Source organism: Aspergillus ruber (genome assembly GCF_000600275.1).
Source record: "Aspergillus ruber CBS 135680 unplaced genomic scaffold scaffold00027, whole genome shotgun sequence".
NCBI lineage: Eukaryota > Fungi > Ascomycota > Eurotiomycetes > Eurotiales > Aspergillaceae > Aspergillus > Aspergillus ruber.
The window spans coordinates 376,320-390,555 of NW_024467323.1; the positions used below are offsets into that span (position 1 = coordinate 376,320).

The following is a 14,236-nucleotide window of genomic DNA, read 5'->3' on the forward strand; positions in this document are numbered from 1 at the left end:
CTTTTTTGTTGTTGTATGCATGGCGAGCCTACCCAGTCTGTTTACCCTAACCTTGGATACGGTCATATAGAACTTCTGTGTTGAAACAAATCTAGCGCGATTACACTCTACATGTCCTGAATTTTGCCTCTCTCCTTCAATTAGTAAAAGAGTAGCCAATGGTCCTCTTTACCTGCATAGCCCTTCATTAACAGTACCCCTGTGAAATCTCTCTGCCCATTCACTGAAACCCCCTCATTCAATCATTCACCATCGGTCAAGATGTTATTTTTATGTGTGTGTGTGTTTTTGCTCAGAAATAACGCACACACAACAAAGTTGTTTTTTTCTCTCCCATCTCCTCTTCCTCTTCTGCTTTCCTCTTTTTCTCCCCATCCTCGACCTAGTCCTCGTGGATGTCCATTCGTTCATTACTCCCCCCCTTTGTATTCTACCTCGTGCCAAAGTGTACCTCTTCCATCTCACCATGATGAAAGAAAAACGAAGCTCAGCTACAAACAGCTACAGGTCCTGGCTCAGCTTCAAGTCCCATCTAACCGAGGCGTCTGAACGCAAATCCTCCGAACGTGCTAATGCCACCGTCTCTCCAGTCAAGTCCACGGTGTTCTCTACTTCTTCTAGGTTCTTGGATGATGATGTGTACGAGCGCCCTACGGTGGAAGAAGAGAACACTTTGCGTCGCGTGTCGGGCAAGGTTCCCTGGGTTGCTTACACGATTGCGTTTGTGGAGTTGTGCGAGAGATTCTCGTTCTTTGGAACAGCTGCTGTTTGTGAGTCTTCATCCCCGAGAAACCTTGGCTCTGGGCCCTAACTATTGTTCCAGTTGTCAACTACATTCAGCAGCCTCTGCCTGAGGGATCGAAGACCGGTGCCGATGGTTCTAGCCAGCCTGGTGCTCTGGGCATGGGACAGCAAGCCGCGACTGGTCTTACGACGTGTAAGTATTTTACCCTCACCTTTCGAAAATCAGTTGCTCATGATCCAGTCAATACGTTCTGGTGCTACGTGACTCCGCTTGTGGGCGCCTGGATTGGCGATGAGTTCCTCGGACGACTCAAGACCATCCAGCTCTCGATTGTCTTTGCGTTTTTGGGTCATATCATCTTGATTATCTCTGCGTTGCCGTCGGTTATTACACACCCCCAGGGATCTTTGGGGTGCTTCTCCGTGGGTCTGGTTGTTTTTGGTATTGGCGTTGGGGGGTTCAAGTATTCCTCCCCCCTCCCCCCTTTTTTGTTTTCTCTCAAAGCCCTGAGAATGATGCTAACAAATGACAGGTCAAACATCTCCCCTCTGATCGCAGAGCAATACAAAGAAACACGTCCATACGTCAGAACCCTCGCCAAAACTGGCGAACGAGTGATCGTCGACCCAGGCCAGACCATCTCGCGTATCTTCATGTACTTCTACTGCATGATCAACGTTGGTGCTTTGGCAGGTTCCATCTCCATGGTCTACGCGGAACGATATGTCGGGTTCTGGCTGGCATTTTTGATCCCTACGATCATGTTTGGGTTCTGTCCGCTTGTGTTGTATGTTTGCCGGAATAATTATTCGGTTACGCCGCCTACGGGGTCTGTGTTGGGAAAGGCTTGTAAGTTGTGGTGGCTTGCGTTGATGAAGAAGTGGTCATGGAATCCGAGGACACTGTAGGTTCGCTCTTCCCCAGAGCATGAAGGGTCAAGTGGCTAACGATGTCAGTGTTCGCAACTGCAAGTCTCGTGCCTTCTGGGAGGACACGAAGCCGAGCAAGATTGACCACAGGCCCGAATGGATGACTTTCGATGACTTGTGGGTTGATGAGGTCCGTCGTGTCGCCAAGGCCTGTGTGATCTTCCTCTGGTATCCGCTCTACTGTATGTCCTCTTTCTTTCTAGATTATATGACAATGGCTAACGCTAGGAAACAGGGCTCACCTACAGCCAAATGACCAACAACCTCACCTCGCAAGCGGCAACCATGCAACTCCACGGCGCCCCCAACGACATCATTCTCAACCTCAACCCTTTCGCCCTAATCATTTTCATCCCCATCATGGACCATCTCGTCTACCCGGGTCTCAGCCACATGGGCATCAAGTTCACCCCTCTCAAGCGCATCTACACCGGCTTCATCCTCGCCTCTTTGTCCATGGTCGCTGCGACAGTCACCCAGCACTACATTTACAAGTCTAGTCCCTGCGGTGACCACCCGAGCGTGTGCAAGGAACCAGCCCCAATCAACGTGTGGGTACAGGCGGTACCGTACATCCTGGTCGCAATCTCAGAGATCCTGGCATCGATTACGGGATATGAGTATGCATACACCAAGGCTCCAAAGAACATGAAGAGTTTGGTGCAGTCTCTCTTTCTTTTTATGAACGCTATCTCGTCTGCTATCCAGCAGGGTCTGACTGCTCTCTCGACTGATCCCCTTCTCGTCTGGAACTATGGCTTCGTTGCGATTCTGGCCTTCATTGGTGGAAACCTGTTTTACATCTCTCACCGCAGTCTTGATAAGGAGGAGGACGAGCTTAACAATATCCAGGCTTCTTGCTTTGTGGGCGATACTAGGAAGAAGGATGAGGAGAGTCAGGCGGTTCTCGAATATGAGTATGATACTGGAAGTTACAGACATGCTGGATTTGACAGTGAGACTGAGTCTATTGAACTTGGAAACCGCAGGGTGAGGCACTGAGTGTGGGTGTTCGTGTTGACATTGTTGTCGTTGTCATCGCCGTTGTTCCTTATGGTATGTTTAAGTTAGGGTTCTTGGGGGTGCGTTTCGTTGGTGATCAAATGTGTTTCCATCTTTGTATCTAGCTGGTTGAATAGTATGTAACAATGAAGTTCTCCAATCGTGTCATATCAGGAAGTTTGGAGTAGGAGATTGAATATTTCGTACAATAGGAATACATTATATAACAGAACGCCTTTTTACCACGTAAAATGAACTCAAATATCCAACAGACAGAGAAGGACCTGCCTTGTGTCGTCCAAACAGAATCAAGCATGTACTTAGTTCTTGCCCTTCTCGCCTTTCTCACTCTCCTTCTTCTCACCCTTCTCACCCTGATCAGCGAGCTCCTCAGCATGCGCATGAGGCTTTTCATACAACGATTGATGTTTCTGCTTCAACCTCTCCTCCTCGGCAGCAACCATATCCTTCCACAAATTCCCCTGTTGCTCCTCTGCAGCTTTCTCCTTAGCCGCCGCATTCATATCCGCCTTCTGCCCCTGCTTCAACATCCCACGACCCTTCTTCTGATCCGAAATCTCAAACGCCGCCGATGCAACCAACACCGCCAGCGTCAAACCCTGCGCATACACACGCGCCTGCACAATCTTCTGCTGCCCAGACAAAAAAGGGTTCCGCCCCACAAACACCCACGACCCAATCATACTAGCCACCCACGTAGCGCTAACAATCTTGTACTTCTCACGACGAGCGAACGCGAATGCACGGTCCATAAAACTCATACCCTGCAAACCCTCATCGCGGAGACGCTGCTCGCGGTTCTCATACCATTGGCGTTCTGCGTTGCGGGAGGCTTCGAAGGAGCGCGAGGCGTTGTCAGCGGAGATGATTCCGACAAATGTTCCCGAGGAAGTTACGAGGAAGGATTTCATGGGGAGGGTGAGGTGGCGGATTGTAGCATAGCGTTTTTGGGCGAACATTACGCCGCCGACGCCTGCGGCAAGACCAGCGAGTGTGCCCAGGGTGCCGCCTTTGAGGACAGAGCTGGAGGTTTTTTTTTCGTTAGTGGGTGCTTTTGTGGTGGTTTCTCCGTGGGGGATTGCCGACTTACCTGTAGTGTGCATCCTCTTCTTCCTTTGATAAGAGCTTCATGTTGGGGTATTAGATTCTATAGAGGTGAAAATCCTATAAGATGGTAGAGAAGAAACAATTCCGGATTGTGAGCGAAAGATCGAAGAAAATGGCGACACGGAGTGAAGTGACAGACCCCGAACGATGGTCTGATATAATCAAATTTCTGCGTCATGAAGAGCCGACCAAAAACCGGGTGTGACGTCGCCCGGGTCGGGATCTGCTCGGCGACTACCGCCGGGTATAGCTCGGCGGGTTCTACCGAGTCTATCCTATCGCACGAGTAATGCTTGTTCTGTTTATTATTAGATTGGACTCTGTATAATATCCATTTCTAGATGCATAATACACAAGCAATTTCAAATAAGATGCAATACGCCCATACGCCATGACAACCTGACCAAAAAACCGGAAATAAGAATAATAAAAAAAGCATGGCGAAAGGAACCGTATAGACCAGTATCTATTTTCGAGATCCCTTCGAAGCTGCAATCTGTCGCGCCCGCATCCGTCGGAACCGATCCTCGCCACTGGCTCCCAGAGGACGAGCGAATTTGCTCTCCTGCACCATTGTTGGACGGGGCACCACTGTGTAGCTGGTGTGCGTAATTTCGGCACGGGCACGGTTTGCCAGTCGGGGAGGAAGAAGTTCTCGTGCCCGGGCTTCCGCCGCAGTCGCTTGGGCCGTGGGTGCGCGGTTGGTGAGTTTCCTATAAAGGTCAGTATCAAATACGTGGACAGAGTCAATGGGTAAAGCACGTACGTAGGATCGAATGCAGCCTCCTGGTAAACCCGCTTCGAATAGTCATCACTGCGCTGCAAGATAGGTCGCGTCCATTCCGCAAGCAAACGCTCCGCCAGACGCTTAATGCCAGCCTCGGGGCGTTTGCTCCTAGTGTAAAACACAATCACCTTACCGATTCCACTGGCCACCAGGGCCTCTTTATTGATGGGGAGCCTGGCCAAGCCATTCATCAGATCGCGCTGGATGTTGTAGGCTGGCAAGGATCCGTCATCAAGTGGCTCGAGGAAAAACTTGACAGCCTCTAGAAGGTTGATTTCCGGGTCAACCAGACTGTTCATGTACTGGTTGCGGTTGAGCAGCGAGACAACCTCTGGCAACATCTTGAGCTTGTGCATGGCGGGCTTGCCCTCCCGACGGGCAAAGGCGTCCATTTGAGCGGCGTTGGTCATGCGCTTGCGCATGCTTTCGATTTCAGCATCGGCCATTTGCTCGAGGTCCTAGAGCAATCAAATTAGTATCAGATCACCCATGACATAGACTTCTCAAGGACGTACGATTCCATCAGCCTTCTTGGCACGTCGCTTCGTAGGCTTCTTCAACGCTTGGTCCATAGCCCGATCAAGGGCCCGACGACGACCTGCAATGCTTGTTAAACGCCATCATTAATACTTGAAGAAAACAAAGACATACGCGTCTCAGGATCCAACAACTCTTCATCAGGGGTAGCATCTCTCTTCTTCTTCTCCCTCCTCCTCGACTTGCCTTCCCCTTCATCATCCTCACCACCCTCCTCCAACTCCCTCATACGACGAGTCTTCTTCTCACGCCGACCCTCCTTCTTCCTTCTCGACGAACGCTCACCATCACCATCCTCCTCAGTCCTCTTGCGCTTGTGCCGACCGACCAACTTCAAATTCTCCTCGTCAATCGCCAACTGCGGCCGATCCTCAACATCGACATTCTCAGGATCAAAGTCCTCAAATTGCGCCTCATCGACTTCAGAAAGAATTGACTCGTCGTCAGAGCCGTCAGCGTTGGCCTCCTCTTCATCGTCATTGTCATCGTCCCCGGCAGCCGCCGGCTTAGCTAGCTCCTCGTCTTCCTCATCATCATCCGCTCCATCGATTTGCTCCTTCAGCTCTGCTCCCTCGTTCTCGTCGTTGTCGTTGTCGCCTGCGATCGGCGTGGCGGCTTTGGCGTCTTGCTCGGGCTGGCCATCATCTTCCGCGACAGGGTCAGCGGTAAGAGTAAGCTTTGTCTCGGGCTCGGGGCTAGCGGACATGGTGAGATGATACGACGTCGTGGGGAAGCGAATGTGTGAGATGAAAAGGAGCTAGCGAAGGATACGAATCGGGGTGGTTGAATGCGGCTCCGCGATTGGATTTCGACGCGCACCTCAGTGATTTAGTATAAAGAAAGGAGTAATCGAAAGATGTTAATATGATTTCAAGAAATAAATAGAAGAAAAGACCACGACTCGCGCCGCAAAACAGATGTAAGAGTACAGGAAGTCAAGCAGCAGAAAGAAATTCCGCCTCCGTCGGGGCTGGTCATGTGGTCCGTGCCGCCGGCAGAATGAAAGGCTTCGTGAAATTCGGTTCAACTCGACATTCACAGTTACCATCAGTACCACAGTCCAATACACAAACACTCCATTAAATCATAATGTTCGCGCCAGGTCAGTCGCAGAAGTAAACTCTGCCATCTCCTTGAGAATCACAGCTAACCACCGAACAGGCCAGGAACAGCTCTCCAAGGAGCAGATCAAGGTAAAAAACCCCAGTTACACTCGTCGTCTACACTCTCTTTGCATAGAGAGTATATTCCAAGACTCGTCCTGACAACCCTCGTCCAGGCTGGAGAAATCCAGGCTTCGCAGACTGTTCGTTCTGCCGTCGCCGGTGCCATCATGCTCTACCTCTGTATGTTCCATTCGTCCTATCTGCCTAGGGCACACTCAGACTGACTGGCTGCTTTCAACTATAGCCCCCTTCGCCGTTGATTTTGTTAAGAAGTTCCTCTAATCTGTTTCCACTTTCACGACTTCACCCGCTCCAACCAACTGATGATATCTGAAAATTCGAAGAGACCGTGATGGAATGGCTGTCATGAAGAAATGACATACATCGATATACTACATGGTCTGGTGTTTCTCTCTCGCTTGACTAACGGGAGTCATGGCATGATGTATTAGTATTGTACATTTTTCGTTTGTCTTGGGTCATGGATATAGAGAAATGGAAAGCATGATCTTGCTACTTATAGAACGGCAATTGGTAGAATGGCAAACGGTCTCCATAACTCCGTTGCTCCATTACATGAATGTTTTCGTACCGGATTACCTATTACCACGCATATACAAGAAGAACAAGAGGAGCATATCACATGGCGAGACAAAGTTGTGTGAGCCCAAAACAAAAGAGAAATCTAATCAGCAAGTCCCTGCGCCTTCTGTGCCTCCTCATAGTCTTTCCTGACTGAGCTCAATTCTTTCTGTAGGTGTTGGATCTGAGCGTGGTAGTCATCAAGAATCTGGTAATTGTTAGCTTCAACCCAATAGTGAAGAGTCCGCAATGTCCATACCTTCTTAACAGTCTTCATTGTATTCTCGTCCAGTTCATCCTCACCCTGCGAGGCCGCATTCGCACCAGCCCGGTCCATCTCAACTTGCAGGCGCTTCGAGTGCTCACGGATCGCCAGCATCCGGGCCCAAATCTCCTCTCCACGTCCATTCAGCGTTGGGTCGAAGACAGAACGCTCCAGATGAGCAAGCTTCTTCTTCAGCTCCTCCTCCGTGTCGTCCATTGCGTAGCCGCGGTTTCGCAGAACTTGCGTCTTGGCTGCGAGCGCAAGGCATCGCTTACTCAGGACGATGTGCTTTCGCCGGCAGTCGGCAATCTTGACGGAAATCTTCAGGTCGTGGCGAGAGAGTAATTCGGAGAGGCAGTTGTTGATTTCGTGGAGGCGGTTCTGCATCATAGTCAAGAAGTCCTTTTGTCTCTGGGCGCGCTTTCCCAGTTCCCAAAATCCTCTCACGAGAACAGGCACGTTTCCTGATGTAGGTCTCTGCCGCAAAGCTTCTTCCCATTTTGCCTCGTCGTCCTCGGGACCCGGCTGATAAAAGGGCGCCGCTTCCTCACCAACGTTGTTGTACAGATATGTTCTAAACGGAGAAGAAAAACTCGTGCTCTCCCATTTGTCCTTGATAATGGCCATCTGCATCGGCACGGTTCTATGCACCCCCGTCACAGCACGTCCTGGCGACCAAAGACTAGATCCCGGCTGCTGTGCAGTGCTCTGTCCCAATTGAGGTTGCTGTCCTTGCTGTGGCTGACCACCCAATGTATTACTCCCCCAGGCACTCTGCTGTGCTGGTTGTTGAGGTTGCTGCTGTGCGCTAGCCCCGAATAAACCACCGCCAGTCTGTGGTTGTTGTTGCTGTTGTTGTTGTCCTCCGCCACCAAAGAGACCACCCCCGGTCTGTTGTTGCTGTCCCCCTCCTAATCCACCACCGCCAAAAAGACCACCGGCAGGTTTTTGCTGAGTCGTGGATCCAAACAAACTCCCGCCTGAGGGTTGAGTCTGTGCTGTCGAGGAGCCAAACAAACCACCACCACCGGACGGCTGATTCTGTGTCGCTGTAGCGCCAAACAAACTGCCCCCAGAAGGCTGCTGATTCTGCGTTGTCGACGACCCAAATAACCCACCACCACCAGTCGAACTCTGCTGATTTGCCGTCGCGCCAAACAAACCACTTCCTGTAGCACCTTGTTGTTGGTTATTCTGCGGCGTCGAGCCAAACAATCCACCACCAGTAGCACCAGGTGCACCTTGGTTATTCTGTGCCGAACCAAATAATCCCCCACCACCCGTTGAGGACTGCTGGTTACTGGGAGTCGAGCCAAATAGTCCTCCTCCGCTAGGCTGGGTACCGGCCGCACCTGTATTCGAACCAAATGGACTGGGTTTGTTGGCGGTGGAGCCAAATAGCCCACCACCACCGGCGGGTTGCGCGTTTCCGAAGAGGGACATTTCGGTTTGTTCAGGGGTTCTTTGTAGAAAGAAGGTTACTGCGACTTAGGAAGTGATGAGGAAATTGAAGAGTCCGGGTAGCAACGAGTTGTCCGGCAGAAAAAAAAGAACAACAATCTCCGGTATCGCGCACGGTGCAAAGACGACTCGATAAGTATTAGGAAGAACAGAAATAAGCGACTCTTCAGGATCGCATTGGCGCAGGGCAAACAATGAAATAACAGGCGTTGGACACCGGCGCGGAAGGCGAGCCTGTCACTTCAGTCTCTCACTGAAGCTTCCTGGGAGCTGCGGCCCCATTGTTTTTTTGGTGGTGGTCACGTGTTTTGTCCGTGACAACCAAAACAGTGTTGCGCGCTGAACCTGGTGAAATTGGTCCAGTATTGAATGACTAAAAGGTTCCAATTCCTAAAATAACATTTTTCTAGTGTCAATTCCACCGTAAACAGTGTTTTATGTCCATCATAGCATTTACACTGTAAAACTGCTTACCTAACCACCGAAGCAACCAATCACGGTGAAGCAAATTCCGATTCAACCTCACAGCTCTCACTCGCGGTCATTCCGAATACACCCATCATCCTCGAGCAACGGACACTTACAAGTGCCAGACAGACAATCAAAATGGCCGATAGAGATCCTCGGTACGCACCGCTCCTCGCAATCTCATAACAACGCAAACTCGGCAAAGAATGCTAACGAACGTAGCTTCAACCAGAGTGTCCTGGTGGACACCACCCCGATGCCCGCCAGTATTCCCAAGGTCGAAGAGGTCGGAGCGACGTCAGCGCCGTTGACGAGCGCAGCGTATTTTATCGGAGACCGGTGCCAGGCGTTCAACGACGATTACATGAAGTGCAAGAGCGAGGCGAATGGACGCGGGGAACTGGAATGTTTGAAGGAGGGTCGCAAGGTCACTCGTTGTGCGGCTAGTGTGTATGTCTACACTTTGTCTGAGGTGATTGAAGATTTGGAAAGCGCTGACAATGTGCAGTATCAAGGATATCAACACCAACTGCTTGAAGCAGTTCACTGCCCACTGGGAGTGTCTGGAGAACAACAACCACAACCTGTGGGAATGCCGCAGGCCCGAGATGCAATTGAACAACTGCGTTTTTGAGAAGCTGGTACGTTCCGCTACTGCCTTTTTTTTCTCGTTCATTACTAACTCCGTGCAGGGCCTCAAGAAGAATATCCCCGGTGCTCCGGAGAATCAGACTCCCGTACATCTCCGGCCTAAGCAGCTCTATGCTCAATATGCCGGTCCTCAGTACTAGAATAAACTGTATTACTTTCCTTACTCGGTTTCTTTTTCCTGGTTCTGGGCACTTTATGTTTGTGTATATATTAGCATCAATGGTATGGGTTTGAGTGCTTCAATCTATCAGAATATTATGTCTATCTCGGTAACAATATACAAATAACCTCCAATTATATACTATAATATAATAATATAACCAAGGAACATAATGAATGGCCAGAGTACAGGTATATAACAAAAGAGACCATGTAAGAGATATTATGGCAACATAACCCCAGAATGCCCTCTCACCATTCTCAATCTCCCCAATCTCCTCCTCAACTCACTCCAACCCTTCTTCAACTTCTCTTCTACGCGTCTATCCCCTTTTATCCGCATCCATATTAACAGCATCGCCAACACTGCCAAATCCCACAGCACCTGCCGCAACGTTACCCACGCCAGCCATTTCAACCAAGCCCAGGCGCTGTTGCGGCGACGGTGTTGGATGGCGCGGATTTCCATTTGTTCGCGAGCAGCGGCAATTTCAGCTGTCATCTTGGTCAAGGCCTGCTCGACTCTACGTCGCCAGCGACGGGTGTCTGATGGTTTGCTTCTTTTGCGAGTGTTGTCGTTGTTATGGTTACTGTGGGAGAGTTTGCTGCCCTGATGTTGTTGGACGGAAGATGAAGAGTCTCCGCCATCCTGGTTGAGCTCCTCATCGGAGGTGTGTTTGCTGTGATGTTGGTCGTTGTCGTCGTTTTCATCGTAAAGAGTATCCTGCGCCTCCTCGTACTGCTCCTCTTCCTCTTCCTCGTCTTCGTCGTCGAGATGCTGCCCTTGACTCCCATTATCCTCATAGTCTTGCATCCGCCTCCCCCGACGCTGGTATATTTCATCCGGTTGACTAACAGGGCTCAACACCCGTAATCTCGACGACTCTCTCCCATTATTCGCGGTAGCAATAGCAACCATATCCTCGTACGGCTGCGCCAACCGTCCCCCAATATTCGCATACCCTCTCTGTTGTTGCTGCTGTTGCTGCTGCTGTAACAACCGCGACTGCGAATACGCCTGCAACTGCGACTGCCGTACCTCCGGCGGCGACAACGGCGGAACCCCGACCCTCTGTGTATGCGACATCCCATGGCTCCCTGACTCAGGTGATGATGGCGACGATAGCGGCATGTGTGCGGTGTTGGTCTTAATCTGATCCCAGACGAACTCGAGCTCTGCGACGAGCTCGCGCGCTTCGGAGGTTTGCGACGCGTAGCGGTGCATGGTTTCGATTAAGGTGGAAATGTAGCGGCGTTTGGCTTCTGTACGGGAAACACCGCGTTGGGCAAACCAAGCGTCCCTTTTATTTATAAGTTCCTGTATGGCCTTTATCCTGGGGGTATGGGGTTGGGTTGGTACCATTTCTCGCACTCCGCGTAGACATCTGTTGTATTCCCAACGGGTCGGTCCATTACTCCTTCGACATCTCCTTCTGTTCCTCCGTTAGCAATCATTCCCTATTCACGCGATCTTCAGTACGTACCCATGCTTTGCTTGTACAATCCATATAGCTTTAATCGCTCCGCCGTCGGAGGGCGCGCGGTGCCCGTCCGAGGGATTCGTTTGACGGTATTCAAGGCATGAACGAAGACACGATCTAACACGTATCCTTAGTTTAGCTTGTTTCTTGAATGCATTGAAAGGGGAGAACTCACCAACTGAATCCGACATGATGCTAAGTGGGTTCAATGCGAACTCGAACTCCGGGTATCCTCATCCGGCGGTGTCTGGCATGGATAGATATATCATGCGGTATATAACATCAGGCTTGTCCTGCAGTGACAGTATGTATATAGAGCCACGGGTATAGTCGAATATGAAGAAAGAAAGGGCAAAAGCTTCTTTCCCGGACTTCGGAGTTATCACTGCACGCGCAAATAAACAAATATGCTGGATATGAATGGCAGGCGTCAGGTTATGCGAGAGAAACGTGTTTCTGCACCGTGGAATAGATTAAGAGTAATAATAAAGCACGAAGCATGAATTGACAGAATGTTTATCGCTGCTTGTCTGTCGTGGCGTTGAAGTGTTGGACCGCGGCTCTCGGAGGGGATTGGATACTTGTGATTGAGTCCAGGGGTATTAGTAGTAATAGAGTATAAACTGAATGCACCTAAAAAACCGCAAACAAAATAGCATAACAGGTCTATTTTACACTGTATATATACTCGTAGATAATTGCAGAGGTTAATCAGCTCTTCTGCTTCTCCGGCTCAGCTTCTACATTATCCACCGCCTGACCCGTCATAACCCGCGACTCCTCCTCACCCACCGGCGGCCCCGTAAAATGTTTCCTCGCGTATGCGAAATACCACACCACACTAATCGCCGCAAAACCCGCAAACACAACACTCGCATAGTTCATGGTTCCAGCATTCACAGGCAATGACACAGGCATACAAAACAGCACCACCGCAAGCACGATCCAACACACCGTGATCGCATTAATTGCGTACCCAAACCGTCCCAGCGAGAAACCTGAATGCTTCACGGCTTGTCGTCCGCGGATCATGGAGATGAGAATTGGAAGACCGTAGGAGGTGGAGAGGCAGATTGTCGCGACGCCCGTGAAGGAGTTGAAAGCTGCGTCGGAGCCGAAATAGATTAAGCCGAGGAGGCAGTCGACGGCGGCGGAAAGGAGAATGGCATAAACGGGGACGTCGAGTTTGGGGTTGACGCGGCGCCAGATTCGGAAACCTGGGATTGCGCCGTCGCGCGCAAAGGCGTAGGTGCAGCGACTTGCGGCTGTCAAGGCACCAGTCCCGGCGAACAACAGAACACCCAACAACAGGAACAGAAGACCAAACCCTCCACCTGGGGACCCCGTGACAAGCTTGAATATGAGACCGACGGGCTGGCCGCTGGGTTCGTCGAGGAGGCGCTGGACCGAAGGGAGGACGAAGAGGATGGGGACTAGGTAGGCGACGCCGGTGAGGCCGGCTGCGACGACAGAGAGAACGATGGCTTTGGGGACTTCGCGATGAGGGTTCTGCACTTCTTCGCACATGGATGCTACCATTCCGTAACCAGTGAGGGTGTATGAAGCTTGTAGGAGGCCGACGAAGAACGCCCATCCGGAGGGCCTGCATCGTCAGCGTCTGTACGGGTGAGTTACCAAGAACAGGGGCAATTTACCATCCACTCTTCGAAGCATCATAATGCCCAAACACCCACTTTGCATCCCTCCTCCCCTCGTCACCCGCCATCACCAATAATGTCACCATGATAGCAATGACACTGGCCGCCGTCCAAAAAATGCACACCTTATTCACCAGGTCCAAATACTTCTTCCCAAACACATTCATCAACACAGAAAACCCCATAACCCCCCAAAACACGACCACCGTCAACCATGCACTAGCCACAAAGTTCTCCCTCCACAGACTAATCGCAGAGAGAATCAATTGCGCCCCACTGAAGTTGATACTCAGCGTGACCGTCCAGTTGCCGACTAGTGTTAACCACCCATCGATAAACGACATAATCGGTGCCCATTCGCGGGTTGAGAGCATCGCGCTCCAGTAGTAAACGCCGCCAGCGGTTGGGTAAACGGCGCATATTTCGGCAAGAGAGGCTGCGATTCCGGTTGAGATTAGGGTGACTAGTACCCAGCCCCAGATCACGGAGACGGCTTGGCCGTCTGTTAATGTGATGGTGATGGTGGTGCTGAGACCGAAGGGAGCGGCCATAATTGCGAAAGACCTTCATTTTCGTATTAGCATTGGCCTCTGTATATCCGGGGAGTGTCGCGTGTACAGTCCGAGAATACTTAGCATGCTCAGATTCCGGGGTAATTCGCTCTGATAGCCCATGCGGGCCAACGCCTCGTCGGCGGTATCTTTATTTTGGGACATGTTTAATGGACACAATCTCAGTGCATTCTAAATAAATATATATATATATTATTGATTCAATGGTATATAGGAAAGAACCGATATATATGCAGAGCTGAAGATTGAAGCCAGGGATAACAATCGGAACGTGCTCTTAAACCAAACCCCGCACGACATCACTGCGGCTGATAAGAAGTCTATTTCTTGTTCCAGGTTAGGAGTTAATCGCCGGTCTCGGGATTGAGCTTGATAACAGCCGTGTGTCATGGGCTATATATCTCTTATGGCGGTTGATATTAATTCTCACTGTTGGTCTACGACTATCTACTCTGCTCTGACAGATATAGATCTAACGGTCCGATCTATCCTCCCGAATTGTGGAGAGATCCATAAATCTTGTGGCTTGTGCCTATTCATATTCTGATAGCTCAATGTCGGTTATTCTTACTTACAGGATAGCAAACAATGCTATGGGGTTCAGAATATTGGTGCACCAAGCCTGCAGCCAAACACTTTTCCATT

At 50.5% G+C, this 14,236-nt stretch overlaps 8 protein-coding genes across 8 annotated transcripts; 3 read left to right on the plus strand and 5 right to left on the minus strand.

The window, feature by feature from the left end:
- Window positions 1–469: 469 nt before the first annotated feature.
- On the plus strand, window positions 470–2,824 carry EURHEDRAFT_544006 (putative MFS peptide transporter; the record flags this gene model as incomplete). Its single annotated transcript, XM_040787422.1, has 6 exons — window positions 470–770; window positions 824–937; window positions 986–1,208; window positions 1,278–1,649; window positions 1,702–1,856; window positions 1,910–2,824. The coding sequence occupies 6 exons, from the start codon at window positions 470–472 to the stop codon at window positions 2,674–2,676; spliced, it is 1,932 nt and encodes a 643-aa protein (XP_040636132.1). The 3' UTR covers window positions 2,677–2,824.
- Window positions 2,802–4,043, minus strand: EURHEDRAFT_195961 (HIG1 domain-containing protein). Its single transcript, XM_040777922.1, has 3 exons — window positions 3,788–4,043; window positions 3,050–3,720; window positions 2,802–3,016 (listed from the first exon to the last, which is right to left on the minus strand). The coding sequence occupies exons 1-3, from the start codon at window positions 3,826–3,828 to the stop codon at window positions 2,997–2,999; spliced, it is 732 nt and encodes a 243-aa protein (XP_040636133.1). The 5' UTR covers window positions 3,829–4,043; the 3' UTR covers window positions 2,802–2,996.
- EURHEDRAFT_415565 (transcription factor SPN1) lies at window positions 3,788–6,186 on the minus strand. Its single transcript, XM_040782725.1, has 4 exons — window positions 5,243–6,186; window positions 5,107–5,189; window positions 4,571–5,049; window positions 3,788–4,517 (listed from the first exon to the last, which is right to left on the minus strand). The coding sequence occupies exons 1-4, from the start codon at window positions 5,832–5,834 to the stop codon at window positions 4,271–4,273; spliced, it is 1,401 nt and encodes a 466-aa protein (XP_040636134.1). The 5' UTR covers window positions 5,835–6,186; the 3' UTR covers window positions 3,788–4,270.
- Window positions 6,187–6,217: 31 nt separating this feature from the next.
- On the plus strand, window positions 6,218–6,576 carry EURHEDRAFT_380246 (uncharacterized protein; the record flags this gene model as incomplete). Its single annotated transcript, XM_040779269.1, has 4 exons — window positions 6,218–6,230; window positions 6,290–6,321; window positions 6,408–6,474; window positions 6,539–6,576. The coding sequence occupies 4 exons, from the start codon at window positions 6,218–6,220 to the stop codon at window positions 6,574–6,576; spliced, it is 150 nt and encodes a 49-aa protein (XP_040636135.1).
- Window positions 6,577–6,979: 403 nt separating this feature from the next.
- EURHEDRAFT_517718 (putative nucleoporin) lies at window positions 6,980–8,584 on the minus strand (the record flags this gene model as incomplete). The annotated part of the gene is made up of 2 exons (XM_040786590.1): window positions 6,980–7,084; window positions 7,136–8,584. 2 exons carry the CDS (start codon window positions 8,582–8,584, stop codon window positions 6,980–6,982), a joined length of 1,554 nt encoding a protein of 517 aa, XP_040636136.1.
- A 394-nt stretch (window positions 8,585–8,978) lies between these two features.
- On the plus strand, window positions 8,979–10,013 carry EURHEDRAFT_415567 (coiled-coil-helix-coiled-coil-helix domain-containing protein). The gene is made up of 4 exons (XM_040782726.1): window positions 8,979–9,228; window positions 9,293–9,520; window positions 9,579–9,711; window positions 9,763–10,013. Exons 1-4 carry the CDS (start codon window positions 9,209–9,211, stop codon window positions 9,859–9,861), a joined length of 480 nt encoding a protein of 159 aa, XP_040636137.1. The 5' UTR covers window positions 8,979–9,208; the 3' UTR covers window positions 9,862–10,013.
- A 90-nt stretch (window positions 10,014–10,103) lies between these two features.
- Window positions 10,104–11,552, minus strand: EURHEDRAFT_380249 (acyl-CoA-binding domain-containing protein; the record flags this gene model as incomplete). Its single annotated transcript, XM_040779270.1, has 4 exons — window positions 10,104–11,181; window positions 11,241–11,313; window positions 11,365–11,478; window positions 11,537–11,552. 4 exons carry the CDS (start codon window positions 11,550–11,552, stop codon window positions 10,104–10,106), a joined length of 1,281 nt encoding a protein of 426 aa, XP_040636138.1.
- A 470-nt stretch (window positions 11,553–12,022) lies between these two features.
- On the minus strand, window positions 12,023–13,715 carry EURHEDRAFT_415569 (putative GABA permease). Its single transcript, XM_040782727.1, has 3 exons — window positions 13,638–13,715; window positions 13,017–13,583; window positions 12,023–12,964 (listed from the first exon to the last, which is right to left on the minus strand). The coding sequence occupies exons 2-3, from the start codon at window positions 13,568–13,570 to the stop codon at window positions 12,073–12,075; spliced, it is 1,446 nt and encodes a 481-aa protein (XP_040636139.1). The 5' UTR covers window positions 13,571–13,583; window positions 13,638–13,715; the 3' UTR covers window positions 12,023–12,072.
- Window positions 13,716–14,236: the final 521 nt, after the last annotated feature.